The sequence below is a fragment of the Phoca vitulina genome, unplaced genomic scaffold (genome assembly GCF_004348235.1).
Source record: "Phoca vitulina isolate PV1807 unplaced genomic scaffold, GSC_HSeal_1.0 scaffold35, whole genome shotgun sequence".
In the NCBI taxonomy this organism is placed as follows: domain Eukaryota; kingdom Metazoa; phylum Chordata; class Mammalia; order Carnivora; family Phocidae; genus Phoca; species Phoca vitulina.
Window position 1 is genome coordinate 19,916,968 of NW_022589738.1, and position 21,496 is coordinate 19,938,463.

The window sequence follows — 21,496 nt, forward strand, 5'->3', positions numbered from 1 at the left end:
AAACAAAGTTGGAGGGCTTAACACTGACTCAAGAATTATTATAAAGCTACAGTAACTGACACTGTGTGGTATTGGTGTAAAGATCAAATAGCAGATAAACGGAGCAAAAGTAGATACTCTAGACATAAACCCACACATATATGTGGGTTATAACTAATTTTTTTAAGATGCAAAGACCATGCGGTAAGGAAAGGATGGCTTTTTCAACAAATGATGCTGGAACAATTAGATATAGAAATGCAAAAGAACATACTTGGATCCATACCTTGCACTATATTCACAAATTAACTCCAAATGGATCATAGACCTACATTTAAAACCTGAAATTATAAAACTTCTGGAAGAAACCACCGGGAAAAATTTGTGACATTAAGTTAGGCAAAGATTTCTTAGATTTGACAACAAAAGCACAATTTACAAAAGAACAAATTGATAAATTAGATTTCATCAAAACTAAAAAATCCATTCTTTAAAGGACACAGTTAAGATAATGGAAAAACAAGCCACAGACTGGGAAAAGTCTTGGCAAAAACGTGTATCTGAATGTAAAAAAGACTCACAAAACTCAACAATAAGAAAATAGCCCAGGGCTCTGGGTGGCTCAGGTGGTTGGGTGTCTGCCTTCGGCTCAGGTAGTGATCTCAGGGTCCTGGGATTGAGCCCCACATGGAGCTCCCAGCTCAGCAGAAAGCCTGCTTCTCCCTCTCCCACTCCCCCTGCTTGTGTTCCCTCTCTCACTGTGTCTCTCTCTGTCAAATAAATAAATAAAATCTTGGGGCGCCTGGGTGGCTCAGTTGGTTAAGCGGCTGCCTTCGGCTCAGGTCATGATCCTGGGGTCCTGGGATCGAGCCCCACATCCGGCTCCCTGCTCAGTGGAGAGCCTGCTTCTCCCTCTCCCTCTGCCTGCCACTCTGCCTACTTGTGCTCTCTATCTATCTGTCAAATAAATAAATAAAATCTTAAAAAAAATAAATTAATTAAATAAAATAAAATCTAACCATGCACCTACCATATGATCCAGCTTTTGCACTCTTAGGTTTTGACCCAGGAGAAAAGGAAATATATGTCCATACAAAGACTTGTACAACGTTTGCATGGCAAGTGCATTTATAATAGTCAAAAACTGAAAACAACCCAAATGTCCATCAAGAGATGAATGAATAAACAAATTAGAGTGCATCCATACAACACAACATGGATGAATCTCAAAATAATACTGAGTGAAGGAAGCTATTCAAATAAGGGTACATAGTGTATGTTTCTATTTATATAAAACTTTATAAAATGCAAACTAATTTTTAGTGACAGCATCAGTGGGGATGAGAGAGTGATGAATATGTTTACTACCTTGATTATGGTGAATACATATATGTAATGTATAAACTTATCAAATGGTATATTTCTAATATGTACAATTTATTAAATGTCAATTATATCTCAATAAAGCCGTTTTTTATGTCATAGATAACAATAGTCTGCATGGCCAATCATACCAGAAATACATGCAAGAAAGTCTAAGTGGTTGAATCACGAAACTGGCAGATATGTTTTTCTGATCTCATACTCAACAGCAATGATTTACCTTGAGGCAAATTAACACCAACTCTCAAATCCTGAGTTCCCCGACCTCTGTCAAATGATAAAGTTACAATTTGTGCAAGATTCCATCTTTTTTTTTTTTAAGATTTTATTTATTTACTTGACAGAGAGAGACACAGCGAGAGAGGGAACACAAGCAGGGGGAGTGGGAGAGGGAGAAGCAGGCTTCCCGCTGAGCAGGGAGCTCGATGCAGAGCTCGATCCCAGGACCCTGAGATCATGACTTGAGCCGAAGGCAGACGCGTAACCATCTGAGCTACCCAGGCACCCTAAAGTTGAATTTTTTAAAAAAGATTTTATTTATTTATTTGACAGAGAGAGAGCACAAGCAGGGGGAGCGGCAGACAGAGGGAGAAGCAGGCTCCCCACTGAGCAGGGAGCCTGATGTGGGACTCGATCCCACAACCCTGGGATCATGACCTGAGCCAAAGGCAGATGCTTAACAGACTGAGCCACCCAGGTGCCCCTAAAGTTGAATTTTTTTTTAAAAGAAGTGGAAATATACTATAGAGTGAAAAAATCTTGGGCTCAACGAACAGTATTCTTGGGAAATCATGGGAAACTCCCACAGCCACATGATGCTGGCCTTTTCAGCCATTCATCCTGGAGTCAAAAGGTCCACAGCATCCTGGGTCCTTGTTCAGGCCTTGCTCTCATACAGGGGTCTGTCACCACCACCGGTGCAGAGTCTCTTGTTGTCTTTGTGGAAAAGTACTGAGCACAGACATGTCCACCATCCTGGTTTTCCACACCAGAGTCTGCAGCCCCAAGAGTTGGCAAGTCCCTCCTTACAACTGGCCACAGACTTTCCTGCTTGCAGATGTGTTTATCGTTTACATATGCTCTCTGCATGTGCTGGGATTTACAATCCCCTCCTGTGGTGGAGACTCTAGTTGTGTTGAAAGATCAGCCATACATGATCTTCATCTCTTCCTCTGCTATTTGTTGACAGGCTGACTCTGGGCAAATCCTGGCCTCTTGAATCTACATCTGTGACATGGGTTAATAAGGCCATCTATACGTCTTCCTGGGAGTGTATGTTAAGATCCCTTGTGAACCCAGAAGAAAGTAAACACAGAATAAGTGCATGTTATTATTGTCAACATGCTCCTGATTTAATACGAACAGCTAATGTTTGTTGATCACTCACAATGTGCCTAGCCTTGTGTTAAGTGCAACTTACAACAGCCCTGTGAGAGAGAAGCAGTTATTACCTCATTTCACAGAGGGAGAAATGGAGAGTCAGAAAGGTTGAGTGACTTGCCCAAGGTCATCAGGTGTTGCCGCTGGGAAGTGAATTCAGGTCTATCTGACCACAGAGCCCACATCCCTCCCACCAGGTTGCACCGACTTCTGCCCATGTGGCCTCAGAAAGCTCCAGTCACCCCTTTCAAAACCCAGTGATCCTAGAACTTCAGAACAAAATGTCTGACTTACTCCTTATAGTAGGCTGAATAATGGCCCCAAAGACATTAGGTCATAATCCCTGGAACCTGTAAATGTTACCTTATTTGGAAAATGGTTCTCTGCAAATACGATTAAATTAAAGTTGTTGAAATAAGGAGATTATCCTGGATTATCTGGGCGGTCCCTAAATGCAACCACATGTATCCTTGTAAGAAAGAGCAGGCCAAGCTGTTAGTGAGAGCCCGGGAGCTAAAGAAGCTGAAGGAGGGGGAGAGAGAAGCAGCCAAGGGTTGGAGTCAGAACAGGAGACCAAGCCAGAGTTGGAGGAAAAGCTGCTTTTGCTAAAGCAGCAACTAAAAATATTTAAAAGATGCTGGTTGTCTTGGGACTGCTCATCGCCTTCCCTTCTTTCCTATATGTGATAGCTCTATCCATTAGGAAGCTCTTTGCTGCTGGGGTTTGGAGAACAAACACGCAGTTTCCCCAGGAAGATAGTGGTAATCACCAGAGCCAACATTGGCATCGGCAAGGAGACGGCCAGAGAGCTTGGTAGTAGAGGAACCCAAGGATGCAGTGCCTTCTGAGATATGCTGAAGGGATAATCTGCTGGCCAGTGAAATCCAGGCCAATACAAACAACTCTCAGATGCCAATTCAGAAACTGGACCCATCCAATACCAAATCCATCTAAGCCTTTGCTAAGGGCTTTCGGGCAGAGAAAAAGCAGCTCCGTATTCTGATCAACAATGCAGGAGTGATGGTGTATCGGTATTCCAAGACAGCTGGTGACTTTGAAACCCACCTGGGAGTCAACCACGTTGGCCACTTCCTTTGTACCCACTTGCTCCTGGTGCCACTGAAAAAGTCTGTGCCCTCACAGGTGATAAACCTGTCATCAGTGACCCACCATGCTGGCAAGATTCACTTCCACAGCCTCCAGGGTGAGAAGCACTATAGCCAGGGATTTTGCTCATTGCCACAGCAAGGTGGCCAATGGATTTTTAGTTGGGAACTGGCCAAGAGACTCCAAGGCACGGGGGTCACCACCTATGCAGTGCATCCAGGCATCATCCACTCCCAACTGGTCTGGGACTCCTTCCTGCTGTGCCTGCTCTGGAGGCTCTTCTCCCCCTTCATCAAGTCAACATGGTAGGGGGCATAGACCAGGCTGCACTCTGCCTTAGCTGAGAGCCTGGAGCCCCTGTGTGGCAAGTATTTTGGTGACTGCAAGAGGACCTTGGTGTCCCCAAGGGTCTGAAATAGCAAAACCATTGAGTACCTGTGGAATGTCGCTGTGAGCTTCTAAAAATACAGTGGGAGTAGAGCTGATGGAAGAGTCACAGCTTTATTGGGACCAGTCCAGCCATAATGAAGGGGGACAAAGGAGAAGGCCTACCCTGAAAGATTGTCCAACAGGCTGGCTACTGTTGAAAATTCTGCCCTGCTCTGATCCTCCAGACCTTTCTAGAAACCTTTGCATACCCAACTTTCTTGTGAAGCTGGCTCACAGTACAAGACATTCACACCTGCCGAGCATTCTTCTCCAAGACTTACAAGAACTGGCTGCTCTCTTGGGGCAGGAGGACAGGGCAGATCCCAGGCTGGTCATGGGGAAAGCAGAAGGGCCTGGGAAACAGGGGCAATTTTCTCACCAATACCAGAAATGCCAGCCAGCATGCTTAGCTGAGGTGACAGGAGCATCAGCATTACATATATCCAAGGACTCTAAGACTCAAACTTTTGACCGATCACTTTTGTCTTTGAAATACTAGCCACTCAGGAAATACTAGTCATTCAGGAAATACTCAGGAAATTTTTGGTTAACCTTGGCCAACTTTGATTTCTTCCTCTGAGCATACTGGAGCTACTGCATGAAGCCGGACCTTCCCATTTTCTTTTTCCAGTCTTTTTTGTATTAAAAATTTTTCGCAGCTTTATTGAGATATAATTGACATGTAATATTGTATAAGTTAGGACCTACCCATTTTCAAGCATGCAGATGGTTTCCTTTTCAAAAGAGTTCCCTTTACCTCAATTTTTAGAGAAAATAAAGACTGTGGATTGAGAAAAAAAAAAGGAAATAAGCAGAAGAAGACTTGAATAGACACAGAGGAGAAGGCAATGTGAAGATGAAACACAGAGAGATATGAGGATGTTAACCTTGAAGATTGGAGCAATGCCACCATAAGCCAAGGAATAATGACAGCAACAAAAGTTGGAAGAGGTAAGGCATGATTCTCCCTAGAGCCTTGAGGGAGAACAGCCCTTCTGACAACTTGATATTGACCAGTGATACTGATTTCAGACATGGGGCCTACAGAACCATGAGAAAATAAATTTGAGTTTTTATTGACCCATTGGTTGTTCAGTAGCATGTTATTTAGCTGCCATGTATTTTTTTCCAGTTTTTTTCTTGTAATTGATTTCTAGTTTCTTTTTTTTAAGGTTTTACTTATTTATTTGAGAGAGAGACAGAGAGAGCGGAGAGAGCACGAGCAGGGAGGAGAGGGAGAAGCAGGCTTCCCACTGAGCAGGGAGCCCAATGTGAGGCTTGATCCAAGGACCCTGGGATCATGACCTGAGCCGAAGGCAGACGCTTAACCGACTGAGCCACCCAGGCGCCCCTGATTTCTAGTTTCATTCAGAAAAGATGCCTGATATGATTTTAATAATCTTCAATTTATTGAGACTTGTTTTGTGGCCTAACATGTGATCTATCCTGCAGAATGTTCCATGTGTACTTGAAGAGACTATGTATTCTGTTCTTTTGGGATGGAATGTTCTGTATACATCTGTTGTCTGTCTGGTCTAATGTGTCTTTCAAAGACACCATTTACTTACTGATTTTCTATCTGAATAATCTAACCATCGCTGTAAGTGGTGTGTTGAAGTCCCCTACTATTATTGTATTACTGTCAATCTCTCCCCTTTATGTCTGTTAATATTTGCTTTATATATTTAGATGCTCCTATTTTGTGCACAGATATTTATAATTTTTATACCCTCTTGTCACATTCCTCTTTATCATTTTGTTATGCCCTTCTTTATCTCTTGTTACAGTCTTTGTTTTAAAGTCTATTTTGTCTGATATAAGTATTGCTACCCCAGTTTTTTTCTTATTTTCATTTGCATGGAATATCTTTTTCCATCTCTTCACTTTCAGTCTGTATGTGTCTTTAGGTCTGAAGTGAGTCTCTTGTAGGCAGCATATAAATGGGTCTTGTTTTTTCATCCCTTCAGTCACCATATGTCTTTTGTTGGAGAATTGATTCCATTTAAATTTAAAGTAATTGTTGATAGGTAAGTCCTTATTGCCATTTTCTTCATTGTTTTCTGGTTGTTTTTTTGTTTTAAAGATTTTTTTTTTAATTTATTTATTTGACAGAGAAATAGCACAAGTAGGCAGAGCGGCAAGAGGGAAAGGGAGAAGCAGGCTCTCTGCTGAGCAGGGGGCCTGATGCGGGGCTCGATCCCAGGATCCTGGGATCATGACCTGAGCCGAAGGCAGCCGCTTAACCGACTGAGCCACCCAGGCGCCCCTCTGGTTGTTTTTATAGTTCATTTATATTCGTTTCTCCTTCTCTTGCTCTCTTCCATTGTAATTTGATGATTTTCTTTAGTGTTGTGCTTAGATTCATTTCTCTTTATTTTTCCTTGTGTGTATCTATTATAAGTTTTTGGTTTGTGGTTACCATGAGGTTCAAACGTAACACCCTATGTATATAGCAGTCTTATTTAAATTGATGGCCGCGGGGCGCCTGGGTGGCTCAGTCGGTTAAGCGGCTGCCTTTGGCTCAGATCATAATCCCAGGGTCCTGCGATCGAGCCGCATGTCAGGCTCCTTCCTCAGCGGGGAACCTGCTTCTCCCTCTCCCTCTGCCTGCTGCTCTGCTTACTTGTGTTCTCTCTCTATCTTTGTCAAATAAATAAATAAAATCTTTAAAAATAAATAAATAAATAAATTGACGGTTGCCTAAGTTCAAACGCATTCTAAAAACACTACATTTTTACTCCCTCCCCTCTTGAATGTTTCATGTATTTGATGTCATAATTTGCATCTTTTATTTTGTGTATCCCTTAACTACTTATTATAGATATATTTGATTGTTCTACCTTTGACTTTTAATCTTCATACTAGCTTTATAGGTTATTGATCAACTACTTTAACTATATGCTTGCTTTTACCAACGAAATTTTTTCTTTCATAGTTTTCTTATATCTAGTAATGATGCATCTTTTCCATGTAAAGAAGTCCCTTTAACATTTCTTGTAAGCCTGATTTAGTGGTGATAAACTTCTTTAACTTTTGTTTGTCTGGGAAACTCTTTATCTCTCCTTAAATTCTGAGTGATAATCTTGCTGAATGAAGTATTTTTGGTTGTAGGGATTTTGTGGGGGTTTTGTCCGTCATCTTTAAATATATCATGCCACTTTTTTCTGGCCTGCAAAGTTTCTGCTGAAAAATCAGTTGATAGCCTTAAGGATGTTTCCTTGTATGTAACTAATTATTTTTCTCTTGCTGCTTTTAAGATTCTCTCTTTAGCTTTAATTTTTGACACTTTAATTATTATGTGTCTTATGCTCTTTGGGTTCATTTATTTGGGGGATCTCTGTGATTCTTGGACCTGGATGTCTGTCCTTCCCCAGGCTGGGGAAGTTTTCAGCTATCATTTCTTCAAATATGTTTTCTGCCCCTTTCTCTCTTCTCCTTCTGGGACCCCTATAATATGTGTATTAACATAAAGAATGTTAATATGCTTGATGTTGTCCTAGAGGTCCCTTAATCTATCCTCATTTTTTAAATTCCTTTTTCTTTTTGCTGTTAAGTTTGGATGATTTCCACTACCCTGTCTTCCAGATCACTGTTCTGTTCTTCTGCATCCTCCAATCTTTTATTGATTTCCCATTAGTGTGTTTTTCATTTCAGTTATTATATTCTTCAGCTCTGATTTGTTCTTTTTTATATTTTCTCTTTGTTGACATTCTCAGTGAATTCATTAACTCTTTTCCCAAGTTCTCTGAACATCTTTATGATCATTACTTTGAACTCTTTATCAGGTAGACTGCTTATATCCATTTCATTTAGTTCTTTTCCTGAGGTTTTGACTTATTCTTTCATTTGGAACATATTCTTCTGTCTCCTCATTTTGTCTGACTCTCTGTGTTTGTTTCTATGTATTAGGTAGGTCCACTACATCTCCTGGTCTTTAAGGTAGTAGCCTTAGTAGAAGGCATCTTACAGGGCCCAAAAGCACAATCCCCTCTGGTCACCAAAACCAGGCACTCCAAAGGTGTCCCCTGTGTAGGCTGCATGTGCCCTCCTATTGTGACTGGGCTGCAACTGCTCGTGGGTAGTGCTGGCCCCCAGCATGACTGCCTGAGAGGCCCAGCTGAAGCTGCTGTGGCTGTGTTGGTGGGTAGAGTTATCCCCTGGTGTTGCTGGCTGTGAGGCCTGCCCATGACTCTTGCAGGCATGCTGGTGGATGCAGCTGCCTCTCTCTGTCACAGGAATCACTTTGGAGGGGCAATGGTCCCAACTGAGGCTGCCCATAGGGTGGTGTGGGGCAGAAGCTGCTTTGGAGGAGTATCTACTGAGATGGGCCCATTGTGCAGGGTGGGGCTGCAAAGGAGTCAGGTGGGGCAAGTGGTGCTAGCAAGGTAGATGGAGAGTGGCAGAACAGGTACCTGCCAACTTTGGCCCAGCTAGGCTGAAGGAAGGCAAGAAAAATGGTGCCTGCTAGAACCTCTGTTCCAGGAAAGATTTCCTACAGATCTCTACCCCTCCAGGACATGCCTTAAAATTAGTCGATAAATCTTCACATGTGGCCCAGGTACTTTTCAAACTGCTGCTTCTGTGCTGGGGGTCAGAGCAAGTGAGATTGTATGAGCCCTTTGAGAATGGAGCCTTGGTTTCCTACAGCCCACCAGCTCTCCCAGAGTTAAGCCCCACTGATTTTCAAAGCCAAATTTTATGGAGGCTCATCTTCCTGGTGCAGATCCTCAGGGCTGGGGTTACCTAATGTGGGGTTTGAACCCCTTGCTCCTCACAGAGGACCTCCATGCTTGTGATATTCCTTACACTTGTGAGTTGTTACACCAGGGCTTTGGTTCTCAACCAGGGTGCATCTCTGCCTTTCCTACCCCTCTTTTTTTTTTTTTAGAGATATTTTATTTATTTATTCGTCAGAGAGAGAGTACAAGCAGAGGGAGAAGCAGACTCCCCACTGAGCAAGGAGCCTGATTTGGGACTCGATCCCAGGACCCTGGGGATCATGACTTAATCCAAAGGCAGCTGCTTAACCCACTGAGCCACCCAGGCGCCCTATTTCCTACCCTTCTTGATATGACTTTTTCTTCATATCTTTGGCTGTGGAAGAGTTTTCTGCTAGTCTCTAAGTCATTCTCAGAAAGAGTTGCTCCAGATGTAGTTATAGCCTTGATGTGTCTCTGGAAGGAGGAGATGAGCTCAGGATATTTCTACTCTGCCATCTTTCCCTCTAAGAGTAATAACTTGATTTCTAGTGTCCACATCCAAAGAGGAATTTTGACCCAGGATGGATCATACCCAGAGTTTAATCCATAGCTATTTCAGGTGATGAGATTTGGTATTTTTGAGCTGATAATATTAAATGAGATTTTGGACTTGAGTTCATACTGCAATGTATTGAGAAATTGGGGGATTTGGTGATGTAGTACATGTAGTACATGGACATGAATCTTTGGGGACCAGAGGGCAGATTACAGGAGAGTGAATAATCCCCCCCAAAGATATTCTATTTCCTGGAATTTATGTGTGTTACCTTACAATAATAACAAAAAAGACTTTGCCGATGTGATTAAGTTAAAGATCTTGAGATAAGGAGATTATCCTGGATTATTTGGGTGGGTCCTAAATGTATCACAAGTGTCCTTATCAGAGGGAGGCAGAGGGAAATTTGACACCAACAGAAGAGAAGGGGGGGGTGTGACCATGGAGGCAGAGATTAGAATGATGCAGCCACGGCCAAAGAATGCTGGCAGCCACCAGAAGCCAGAAGAGCAAAGAGCAGATTCTCTCCTAGAGCCTCTGAAAACAGTTCAGCTCTGCTGACACCCTGATTTCAGCCCAGAGAAAATTATTTTAGACTTCTAGCCTCCAGAACTGTGATAAAATAAATTTCTGTTGTTTTATGCCATGGCCTATCAGCACATCTTCTGTAGAAAATGTTTTCTGACTGCAACAAGAGAAAGCAGAACATGCTATCGCCTCTGTTATGGAAATGTGACTAGAAGAGAGAGAGACTGCCCTGAACAAGCCTTAGACCTTGAAACTACCATGAGGAAGTTTTCTGGTAGCTGCAGATGCTGTGCAAAACAAATTCTATTACTTGAGACATCATTACAAATCTTGTTAAGTATCAAGATGTCCCTGTTCAGCAGGGAGCCTGCTTCACCCTCTCCCTCTGCCTGCCACTCCCCTTGCTTGTGCGCTCCCCTTGCTTGTGCTTGCTCTCTCTCTCTCTGTCAAATGAATGAATAAAATCTTTTAAAAACTTTTTTTAATTTTAAAAAAGGGACTCCTGGGTGGCTCAGTCACTTAAGAGTCTGCCTTCAGCTCAGGTCATGATCTCAGGGTCCTGGGATCGAGCCCCGCATTGGGCTCCCTGCTCAGCAGGGAGTCTGCTTCTCCCTCTCCCACTGCCTGTTGTTTCTCTTGCTTGTGAGCTCTCTCTCTCTCTCTCTGTCCTTGTCAAATGAATGAATAAAATCTTTTTAAAAATAGGGGCACCTGGGTGGCTCAGTCGTTAAGTGTCTGCCTTCGGCTCAGGTCATGATCCAGGGGTCCTGGGATCGAGCCCCGCATCGGGCTCCCCGCTCAGCGGGGATCCTGCTTCTCCGTCTCGCTCTGCCTCTCCCATACGCTTGTTCTCTCTCTCAATAAAATCTTTAAAAAAAAAAATCTTTTTAAAAATAAGAAGTATCAGTATGAATATCGTGTTTACTCTCCCAAACTTTCAGATCTCTCAAGATTCAGCAGGGAACAGTAATAGGAGTGAAACACTCACCTCTGAGAAACAGACACTTGTCAAGAAAACACAAGTTTTTCTGGACATCCCACCTTTAAGTGTCCCTTTTGTCAAGGATCAAATTTTACCTGACAGCATTTATGGAATCACTGTAACAATGGCCAGATAGTTCCTGTGATGTGTCCTATTTCTGTGTCTCTTCACTGGGGAGCTCCTAGCCAAATTACTAGAAATTTTGTTAGTCATCTAATGAAAGACATCAGATTGATTATGGATAATTTGTTAATCTTCATCTAGAGTGGGAAACCCAATATCAGACTGCTGTTGAAGAATCTTTTCAAGTAAACATATGAAGACTGGAGACATCTCTGTACCTTCATACCTGCAAGTGCTATGTTTAATGGAACAACTATATGAAGTCACTGTTTCAGTAATTTGATGTGTATATTAACAAAAGTAATTCAATCTAAAAAAAGTTTAAAATTTCTTAAGTCGCTAGAGAGGTCCTAGAAAAGAGCCCCATATCTGAGGAAGTTGGAGACTGATAGCAAGGATTTGAGGTGGTGGCCTCATATTTACCATTTATTAAAATGAAACAACAAAAGCAGAGCAGAGATTAGCGAGACGTACACCGAAAGGAAAGGGAACATCTGAGCATGCGCAGGAATGGGCCTACGGAATCTGCAGTAGCCAATTCTGGCAGAGCGCAATCCTGCTTCAAGCTGGAGAATCAACCCACTTTGAAAAGGCGGTCCTGTCCCTGGAGCTAGACTTTGAGACCCCGTTCCTGACTCACTTGCCCCGCCTACTCTCCTAACCCCTGATTGGCCAGTTCAAATTCATTAACTGTTCTGATTGGTTTATTACCCTTGGACAGTGGAATTGTGGGATTTCATCTCGTGGAGCGGCTTTTCGCCGCCAACGCTTCAGCTCTGAGGTAAGCGCTCTCTTTGGACCGTCTTGGACAGGTGAGGAATCTCTGTAGATCACTCTAGTAGTTTAGTTCTTGCTGTATCTCATAACAGCCTCAAGATCTTAGGACTGAGAAATGACTTGAAGCCTTTCGGGGCAATCCCGGTCGGGCAAAGATAAAACTAAAACTATTTTTGGTCTATGAGACTTTCTAATTGCTCTTCCTGAGGGAAGAAGAATACCCTCAGCCCGAGAAACCCCCAAATCAGCTAGTTGCCCCTAGATTTCTTTAACCGGAGATAAAAGCCACTGCCTGAGTGACTCCTTTATTGCCTCCTCCAGGATAAAGCAGAAACTTTCTTGGCCTCAGAGACCACTAAATTTCCTCTCCCTAAGAGATTTCTAATGCCACCAGTGGAGAACGCCTTCGGCTGCTCCATTAAAAGTTTCCAAATTCTGGGGCGCCTGGGTGGCTCAGTGGGTTGAGTCTGCCTTCAGCTCCGGTGGTGATCCCAGGGTCCTGGGATCGAGTCCCGCATCGGGCTCCCTGCTCAGTGAGGAGTCTGCTTCTCCCTCTGCCCCTCCCCCCCCCCCCCCCCGTGCTCATTTCCCCTCTCTTTCGCAAAAATAAATAAAATCTTTAAAAAAAAAAAAAAACTCTCCACATTCTCAGCCTAAGTGAAGGCTGATCCTGTAGTCTTGGAGATTCCAGTTCTCTTCATACTAATAATTTTGTGTTTTTTATAAAGATTTTATTTTCCAGAAAGAGAGAGAGAGAGCATGTCCAAGCAGGGGGAGGGGCAGCAGGAGAGGGAGAAGCAGGCTCCCCACTGAGCAGGGAGCCCAATGTGGGGCTCGATCCCAGGACCGTGGGATCATGACCTGAGCCAAACGCAGACTCTTAACCACCTGAGCCACCCAGGCACCCTTCACACTAATAATTTTCAAATAACCTAGTAATGGGCTCTAAATCCACTCTATATTAGAGATCCTCATTTGCTCTTTTCAACAGAGCAAAACCCCATATCCCTCCGCCTGAAAACCCAAACCCATCTGTCAGAGACACCATATAATCTATGGGACTTACCTCCCCATTCTTCTGCCTCAAAACACACCCCCTCCCCCTCCATAAAACTACATGTTCACTTCACTGCTTCCTCAACAAGCGTCTTTATATCTTTCCTTCAGGATAAGCCAAACTTCAAGCAAACTACTAACAATAGTAGCCAACTCCCTCTCAAAGTCTTAAGGTTGCTTTGATCATGCTTACAGAAAACCTGTCATCCCTAATCAACACTTTCTTTCATAGATCTCCGGCCCCCTGTTTGTTTTTGTTTTTGTTTTTGTTTTAATTTTTTTACTAGATTTTATTTATTTATTTGTCAGAGACAGAGAGAGAAAGCGAGCGAGCGCATGAGTGGGGGGGCAGAGGGAGAGGGAGAAGCAGGCTCCCCACTGAACAAGGAGCCTGATGCGGGGCTTGATCCAAGGACACCAGGATCATGACCTGAGCCAAAGGCAGACGCTTAGCCAGCTGAGCCACCCAGGCATCCTTGGTTTTGGTTTTGGTTTTTTAAAGATTTTATTTATTTGTCAAAGAGAGAGAGTGAAAGAGTGCAAGCAAGGGGAGCAGCAGGTAGAGGGAGAAGCAGGCTTCCTGCTCAGCAGGGAGCCCAATGCAGGGCTCTGTCCCAGGACCCTGGGATCATGACCCGAGCCGAAGGCCGACTCTTAACCGACTGAGCCACTCAGGCGTCTTGCCCCCTGTTTGTTTGACTCCCCCCACCCTTGTCCTTTCTCAGGGACAGATAAGCCCAGGATGGGGAAAAGTAGAACCTTGATTCCAGGTGATTGACTGAATGTGACCTACCCTCCGTGCTGTCTCCCTTTTTCAGGACCTTTGTCCTTGTGGTTGGAGAGATTAGGCTGCGTCCTTTCGAGATCGAACTATTCCCAGCGCCATGAATAAAGACAGCTCCTTTGCAAAGAACTCCAAGGAGGATACCCATAAATCAGAGAAGAAATGCAAGGTGAGGTGATCTGGAGGGGGTAGGGGAATGGCTCAGGGGATACTGTAGAGGGACTAGATCTTGAAGAGGCGAGGTCAGAGGCACTGGGGAAAAGAAGGAGAGTGTCAGGGGGAGATCCAGAGCCTCTGGAGTTTCCCACCTTCACTCTGTCCTCACCTAGCATCTCTGGAAACAACCGGTCTTATGACCTTGCACTGCATTTGGTGACTCTCAATCCATTCTGGAAGGTGAAAGAGCATGCCAGCAGCATCCAGCATCTACTGCATGCCTGGGGAAAGGGTAGGGAATGTTACCCATGTTCTCTCAGTTAGCCTTGACATTAACCAGGAAAGGGATTATTCTCCCCAGTTCACAGATCCAACATGGAGGTCCTGTGGCAGAGGAAGAGACCCCCGCCGCAGATCAGGCATGTTTAGCTGAGTTGCTGCTCTTTTTTTTTTTTTTCCTAGGCCTTCAAGGATATTTCCAAATACTTCTCTAAGGAAGAGTGGGCAAAGCTTGGATACTCAGATAAAATCACCTATGTGTACATGAAGAGAAACTATGACACCATGACTGGTCTAGGTAACAGAAAGTTCTGGGTGCAGACAAACCTGGGAACACATGACCATCCCTCAGTCCCTTACATGCCATGGCTTCTTCCTAGGCTGCAGTAAGTGCCCTGCATCTTCCTTTTGTGCAGGGAGAAGTCCCAAGGCAGCTTTGAGGCACTCTGCTCTTTTATATTCTGTGCAGGGCTGAAGACCTGGAGTGGCCACAAAGAGGCTCAGACCTAGATCCTGCCCGTTTCTCTTCTGGTCACCCTTGTTTGGAGTCCCCCAGCTGATGAGCTTGCCTGTCCCCACTGCCTCCCAGGATTCTACCCTGCATCTGTCCTCTCAAGCTGTCTCTGAAGGAACAAATATTTTGCTTGTTTCTAGGTCTCAGGGCCACCCTCCCAGCCTTCATGTGTCCTAAAAAAAGGGCCATGAAATCCAGTGGGCATGATGCTGATGAAGATCAGGACCCCAAGAATCAGGGTGAGTGGAAGGAAGGGCCTGGAGAGAGTCTCCTGAAGCCCAACTGCTTTGGGGTCCAAGTGCTTGGGAAGGATTCTCGGGAGTTTGTTCCCTCAAAAGCATCTTGGCTGAGTGAGAAAAGTTGGATGTAGAAGGTTAAGTAGAGCCAGAGGCCATTCATATAAAATCCTAAAACATGCAAAACAAGAGGATATATTTTTATGGATAAGAAGTAAATGGTAAATGTATAAAACCTGAATGAGAATAAAACCCATCAAATTCAGGAGTGCAGGGGCGCCTGGGTGGCTCAGTCGGTTAAGCTCTGCCTTCGGCTCAGGTCATGATCCCGGGGTCCTGGGGTCGGGCCCCGCATCGGGCTCCCTGCTCGGCGGGAAGCCTGCTTCTCCCTCTCCCACTCCCCCTGCTTGTGTTCCTTCTTTTGCTGTGTCTCTCTCTGTCAAACAAATAAAATAAAATCTTAAAAAAAATTCCGGAGTGCAGAGGGAGGGAGGTCAGGGATCAGTGAGGACTGCACAGATGGCTTGAGCTGTGACTTGTTTATAGTGTTTTGTTATATTTTGAATAAAGATCTCAGAACAATCTGAAGCGGTTGTGGGATAATGGGAAGTTCTGAGTAGACTCAATGGTAGATGTGCATGTGTTTCCAAAATTATTCTCCATAATTTTCTGTACGTTTGAAACATTTCTTTTTTAAAAGGAGTTATAGTTCTTGCTAAACACTGTTAATGAATCACAGGACAATTAAGAAAAATTTAATTGAAGTGTAAATCCATGTGGAGCGCCTGGCTGACTGTCAATAGAGCACGGGACGCTTGATCTCGGGGTCGTGAGTTCAAGCCCCACGTTGGGCATAGAGATTACTTTTTTAAAAAAATGTAGGGATGGGGCGCCTGGGTGGCTCAGTCAGTTGAGCATCTGCCTTTGGCTTGGGTCTTAGTCCCGGGGTCCTGGGATCGAGCCCCGTGTCGGGCTCCCTGCTCGGGGGGAGTCTGCTTCTCCCTCTCCCTCTGCTGCTCCCCTTGCCTGTGCTCTCGCTCGCTCTCTCAAATAAATAAATAAATAAATAATATTAAAAAGTGTAGGGGTGCCTGGGTGGCTGAGTCAGTTGGGTGTCTGGCTCTTGATTTCAGCTCGGGTCATGGTCTCGGGCTCGTAGGATCGAGCCCCACATTGGGCTCCATGCTCAGCTCAGAGTCTGCTTGTCCCTCTCCCTCCCCCCACTTGAGCTTGCTGGTGCTCTCTCTCTCTCTTAAATAAATAAATAAAATCTTTAAAAAAAAGTAAAATTTAAATTCAAAAAAGTGTAAATCCACAAAAAAACTTCCAATTTCATAATAAGGCATAGGTGTTGGATAAATATCTTAAGAGAGAGCGATGAGTGCATTATGAAATGACACACAGCTATTTCCCTATGTCTTACCTAAACTAAATAGTCTCCTTGCTCCTCAGCAAACCTGATTCTATGTGTTGAGCTTGAGAGAGGGTTTGAGAAAGTGATCCTCTGCACATTAGCTTTTCTCCTTATCAGTGAGCAGAGGTAACATATGGTGAAAAGGGTAGCAGATTCTAGAAATCTTTGTGTATTTGATCAGTTTGTGTACTCACCATAAAGGGGATGAAGTGTATTCCCTTGCTTTTCTACTCTGACAGCACAGCGGTAAGCAGAGACAGAATTGCCAAACTGTCCCCAATAGACCTATGACTCTCCAGGAAAACAGGCCAGATTCTGCAAGCTCCCAAAATTGCTGCGAGGGCTGAAAATCCAGTTCTTGAGAATCTACAAAGCTTTTGACACTAAAGGAGTACCTTTTTTAAAAAGATTTTACTTATTTATTTGTCAGACAGAGAGCGAGAGAGAGAGAGCGCCCGCAAAGCAGGGGGAGCGGCAGGGGGAGAAACAGACTCCCCGCTGAGCAGGGAGCCCGATGCGATGCAGGGCTCGATCCCCGGACCCTGGGACCATGACCTGAGCCGAAGGCAGACGCTTGACCTACTGAGCCACCCAGCTGTCCCTAAAGGAGTATCTTTATACTGGAAATATTCCAGAACCCATGGGCCAAATCACCCATGATTCCTCATACACCTAACAGCTTTGTTGAAGTATAATTGGCATATACTATAAAGTTTACCTGGTTTAAGTGGACAGTGATTTTAGTTGCCACACCCCTTTAAGTGAATGCAATCAATTTAATTTAATTAATTCAATCAGTGTAATTCTTTGGGGGGAAAGGTAAGAAATATGTAGTAGAGTAGGATGAGGCAGTGATGGGGTTTGGTTCACATTTTATAAATCATCAGAAGGAAAATTACGAATTGGTGCTACAAATAAATGTATAAACCATGACAAAGATAATTCAAAAACCAGTCTCAAAATAACTCCTTGACAATAAGTGGACTCATAACCCTTTCCTGCAGATACTGCAGGAGTCTCTGGAGTTTGGGACTATTTGCTAACAAAGAAAAATTCCCGTTTATCACTTTCTTTCAGATGAACCTCGTCAGGGGCCTTCCAATGTGCAAGATCGAAAGCAAGTGAAGGTGAGTATCTCCCAAATCTAAAGAACCAGAGACTCTTTCTCCCTCCACGGATGTGAATATCGGTAAGAGTGGGAGAATATTGAATATAGCCTAGCCCTCACTGCCTCCCTTTCCGGATCTCTTTATCACAATTCCTGATGTAGCCTCAATGGCTTAATAATGAACAATTGTGATAGTTGATACTACTTTCATTTTCATAGTGATGTCAGATATTTTAAGCAATTCACAGGATTAATTTCTTTAATCCTTCAGAAAACCTCTATGACATTTTCCTATCATTATTCCCAGATAATGAGGATATTAATAATAATAATAACTAATCATAAAGATGAAGATATTGTGGTGCCGAAATTCTAAGTCATTTGCCTGAGATCACAGAGGCAGTGATAGTAATCTGTACATTTGAAACATTTCTTTTTTTAAAGGATTTATTGTTCTTGCTAAACACTGTTAATGAATCACAGGACAATTTAAGAAAAGCCCCAAATGATTTCCCAGCTCATGAAACTTTTCATGTGTTTATGAAGTTCAAAGGCTCCCCCCCCCCCCCCCCCCCCCGCCGCCGCAAGGGCTTTACCCCACAGAAGCTGCTGATGCTTCCAATTAGACACCCGCTCTCGAAACAGAAAGTACCAGCTCCCCTCTGCTCTGTGGCAGGGCCGGTCTCTCCCCGCTTGAGAATGGTGGGCTGTCTGCCCTTCCCTGCTATGAGCTCCTTTGGGGCCTTGTCTGCACCTGAGGCATCTCTGAAGCCTCCATCCCGGCCCAGGGGGACCCTCTGAGGTGCCCCAAATTGTTCCTTGAGTAAGTGATTCCGCAGTTGTAGATTAAACTCTACTTTAGAGGGTCAGGCCCCGGGGAGTTGGATTGCCAGTGTGGGGACCTTTGAGACAATTCAAAGAAGGATCATAAGAGAAAGTATTCATTTTCATTATTACCACATTGAAAAGTGTTTGCAAGCTCAGAAAGTACTTTCCCTTAGCTTCTTTTACATTTCTTGTTCACTGTTTCCTAAATGAGGGAGCTGAAGGAAAAGTAGCTTAAGATTGTTGGTCAGTGACGCACCATGACGCAAGCAAAATTGGTACGGGGAACCATCTTGCCTAACTCCCCATTAACCGTTCTTGCCAAGGTAGGACAGAATGTGACATCTGGCACTGCTTTCTTTGCTGTCTATATTAATTGCTGTGAACCATTCCTTTCCTCTCCCCTGTGCTCATCTCCCCTATACCATTTTCCAGGAGTGTTCTGTCCCCCTGTGAATTTTTACATTTATTCTCCCAGTAGCTCTGTACTAGCTTATATGCGATCCCTTATACTTTATAGAAGCCCCTCCTTTCTTCCAGGGACCACATGGATTCTTAGAATGCTACTCTTCCCCAAATTTTCTGTATACCACATTCCACTTACGTGGAGCATTTTGCTGTTTGCAAGAATGGGTGAAGACAAACGTTCTAGTCCTGGAAACACCCTTCATTTAAGCCATTCCTTTTTGTTCTAACCTTCTTCATAATTTAGGTACAGGGGATATAATGATCTCCCAGAGTTGTTGAGGCCATTAACCAAGGTGTGCATGTGAAGACACTTTGTAAGCTCTAAAGCACTAGAGAAATGCCATTGATACTGTTTATATGTGACCTTCACATTAAAAAGGTGACGCTCAAGAAACCAATAAAGGAAGAAAGTGATTCAGAACCAATACCAGTAACACGTGGCCCTGAGCGGGCTCAGAAAGAGCTGTGCCCCCCGGGAAAAGCAAGTGCCTCTGGTCAACAGAACGAGAACATACCAGGTAAGGGGCGCCTGGGTGGTTCAGTCGGTTAAGCGTCAGCCTTCGGCTTAGGTCATGATCCCAGGGTCCTGGGATTGAGTTCTGCAACCGGCTCCTTGCTCAGTGGGGAGTCTGGTTCTCCCTCTCCCACTCCCCCTGCTTGTGTTCCCTCTCTCGCTGTCTCTCTGTCTAAGAAATAAATTAAAAATCTTAAAAAAAAATAAAAGAAGATACCAGGTAAGAGGTAGCTATGTGGGAACAATTATTCTGTCTTTCCTGGCTATGTTCAAGTATGTGGTCTAGGTATGGGGGATGGATCCTGGACAGGCTTGGGGCCAGACCTGACTGAGGAGCTCGCCCAGCTCCAGCTGAGATGTTAGAACATGACTTCCAGAGTCAAAGACTTGAATTGTCATTGATATAAAAGCCAGGTGATTCTGGGCAAGTCTTCTGAATTCTCTGAACTCCAGGTTCCTAGTCCATAAAATGGAAATAATCTTGGTTCACAAATTGTTCAAAGGCGTTAAATCTAGAAAGCCTGTACAACATGAAAGGTGGTCAAGTAATTCCATCTGTGATAACCTGGGAACGTATCTTACTCACAGTTGTATCCCCAGCCCTCAGCTCAATGCCTGACATACAGTATACCCTTAACAAACATATGCTGAATGAAAGAAGGTCTGAATGAATGTTCTGGTGAGTAAAGAGGTTGGGAATCTAAACCTGACAATGGGAGGAGCCAGAAGCTAAAATTCTAACTGGCATTTGGTGTGTATTGGTGCAGGTCTACATCTCAGCCTCTCTGAGCCAGAAGATGTGAAAAACAGACTATGTCGAATGCCTGTGGGCACTCGGGAGGGAAGAGGCATCTCCTTATCTGACAAAACGGAGACTAACCCTCCCCAGCCCATCCATCCCCCATTTACCAACTCTTCTCCACCATAGGACCCAGGAGAGGGATGAATAGTATTTGGGCCTACAGACTGCGGGAAAGAAAGAACCTAGTAGTGTATGAAGAGATCAGTGATCCGGAGGAAGATGACTAACTCCGTAAGTGACCCTTCGCGGTCCACACCCACATCCCTCTGCAAAATGTGCTTTTCTGTTATGGTACTGGTGTCCCATCTTGTAGCTTGCTCCCCAAATCATTCCTTTCTCCTAGTCCCTTGAGGTGCAGCACTGAGGCTAAATGATGAGGTTTCCCACGCTCTTTGTGCTCCCTGCTCTATACAGCCGGGGATTCTCCCTACCTAGAATGCTGTGGGCTCCCCAATCCCATGATGTATAGGCCACATCTTCCTCTAGCCTAGAAACTCATAGGGCAGGTAAGGGAGTCACTGTGGCCTGAGCATAAGGTTCTGTTTGAGGAGCAGTGGGAGGTGCTCGTAGATCATGAGGTAGGGCAGAATCCGAGTGCTCGGGGTCCTGCAAGCCCGGAGGAAGAATTTGGTGTTGATTTATCCGGCAATCGGAGCTCACTGCCACTCACGTTCCTTCTCTTTCCTTGCCTCAACCTCAGGGATGTGACAAGTGCCCATGATAAGAAGCCTTTCACGAAGTGGCCTTTCACGAACATGGGCATGGCTGTGAACTCCTAGCCATCAGGTGTATAGCGAGTAAAAGAGCGAGTTCACAGTAGTGAAAAGTTTTTCTTAACTCTGTGACAAATATTCTGTTAGATATTAGAGTTTTGTTAATGAGCAAGACGTATACTTAATGCATATTTCTTTCTGTTTATCCATGCACTTAACCTTAGAAAATAAGTATTGTTGGGTATTCTCTGCCCAGAACGGCACGACCCTCCTCCCCTGATGTGATTGCTGGAGGGCAGTTCTGGGTGTTTGATTCCACGTGTTTTTCTCTGCTTTTACATACATATATGGTACACTGTAAGTATCTCCCACCTGCTTTTCCCCATTGCCCGCACCTCCTGGACAAGTACCCCTCATTTTGTTCTCGTTCAGCAGGTGCTCCATGCTGCAAACCCCCATTATTGATTTACGTTGCAGCAGTCATTGATAATTAATAAACATTTACAAGTTTCTCTCAGTTGTTTGCTCCTCTTGTTCTTGGGCACAGAGCCCTGTACGTATGTGTGAGTGTTTCTTTAGCACACAGTCTTAGAAGTGGAACTGTCATGTCAAAGGGTTCATTCATTCAGCAAACACCTACTGAACATGTCCTGTGCACCGAGCTGCTCTAGGTGCTGGAAAAA

General features: G+C 44.2%; 1 protein-coding gene and 2 pseudogenes across 1 annotated transcript; all 3 read left to right on the plus strand.

The window, feature by feature from the left end:
• Positions 1 to 3,376: 3,376 nt before the first annotated feature.
• Positions 3,377 to 4,328, plus strand: LOC116645967 (annotated as a pseudogene).
• A 5,851-nt stretch (positions 4,329 to 10,179) lies between these two features.
• LOC116646037 lies at positions 10,180 to 11,364 on the plus strand (annotated as a pseudogene).
• Positions 11,365 to 13,884: 2,520 nt separating this feature from the next.
• LOC116646038 (protein SSXA1-like) lies at positions 13,885 to 20,327 on the plus strand. Its single transcript, XM_032426504.1, has 7 exons — positions 13,885 to 13,953; positions 14,403 to 14,517; positions 14,874 to 14,972; positions 17,461 to 17,510; positions 19,164 to 19,278; positions 19,957 to 19,977; positions 20,227 to 20,327. The coding sequence occupies exons 1-7, from the start codon at positions 13,885 to 13,887 to the stop codon at positions 20,325 to 20,327; spliced, it is 570 nt and encodes a 189-aa protein (XP_032282395.1).
• The last annotated feature ends 1,169 nt before the right edge of the window (positions 20,328 to 21,496 follow it).

What these genes read in the sequence shown, in the direction of transcription:
- LOC116646038 (XM_032426504.1), top strand. Translation starts at nt 13,885, where the DNA reads ATGAATAAAGACAGCTCCTTTGCAAAGAACTCCAAGGAGGATACCCAT. An exon ending in GGGAAAAGCAAGTGCCTCTG is followed by an intron (nt 19,279 to 19,956) that starts GTCAACAGAACG and finishes GCTGAATGAAAG; the next exon opens with AAGGTCTGAATGAATGTTCT. An exon ending in AGGTCTGAATGAATGTTCTG is followed by an intron (nt 19,978 to 20,226) that starts GTGAGTAAAGAG and finishes TCTCCACCATAG; the next exon opens with GACCCAGGAGAGGGATGAAT.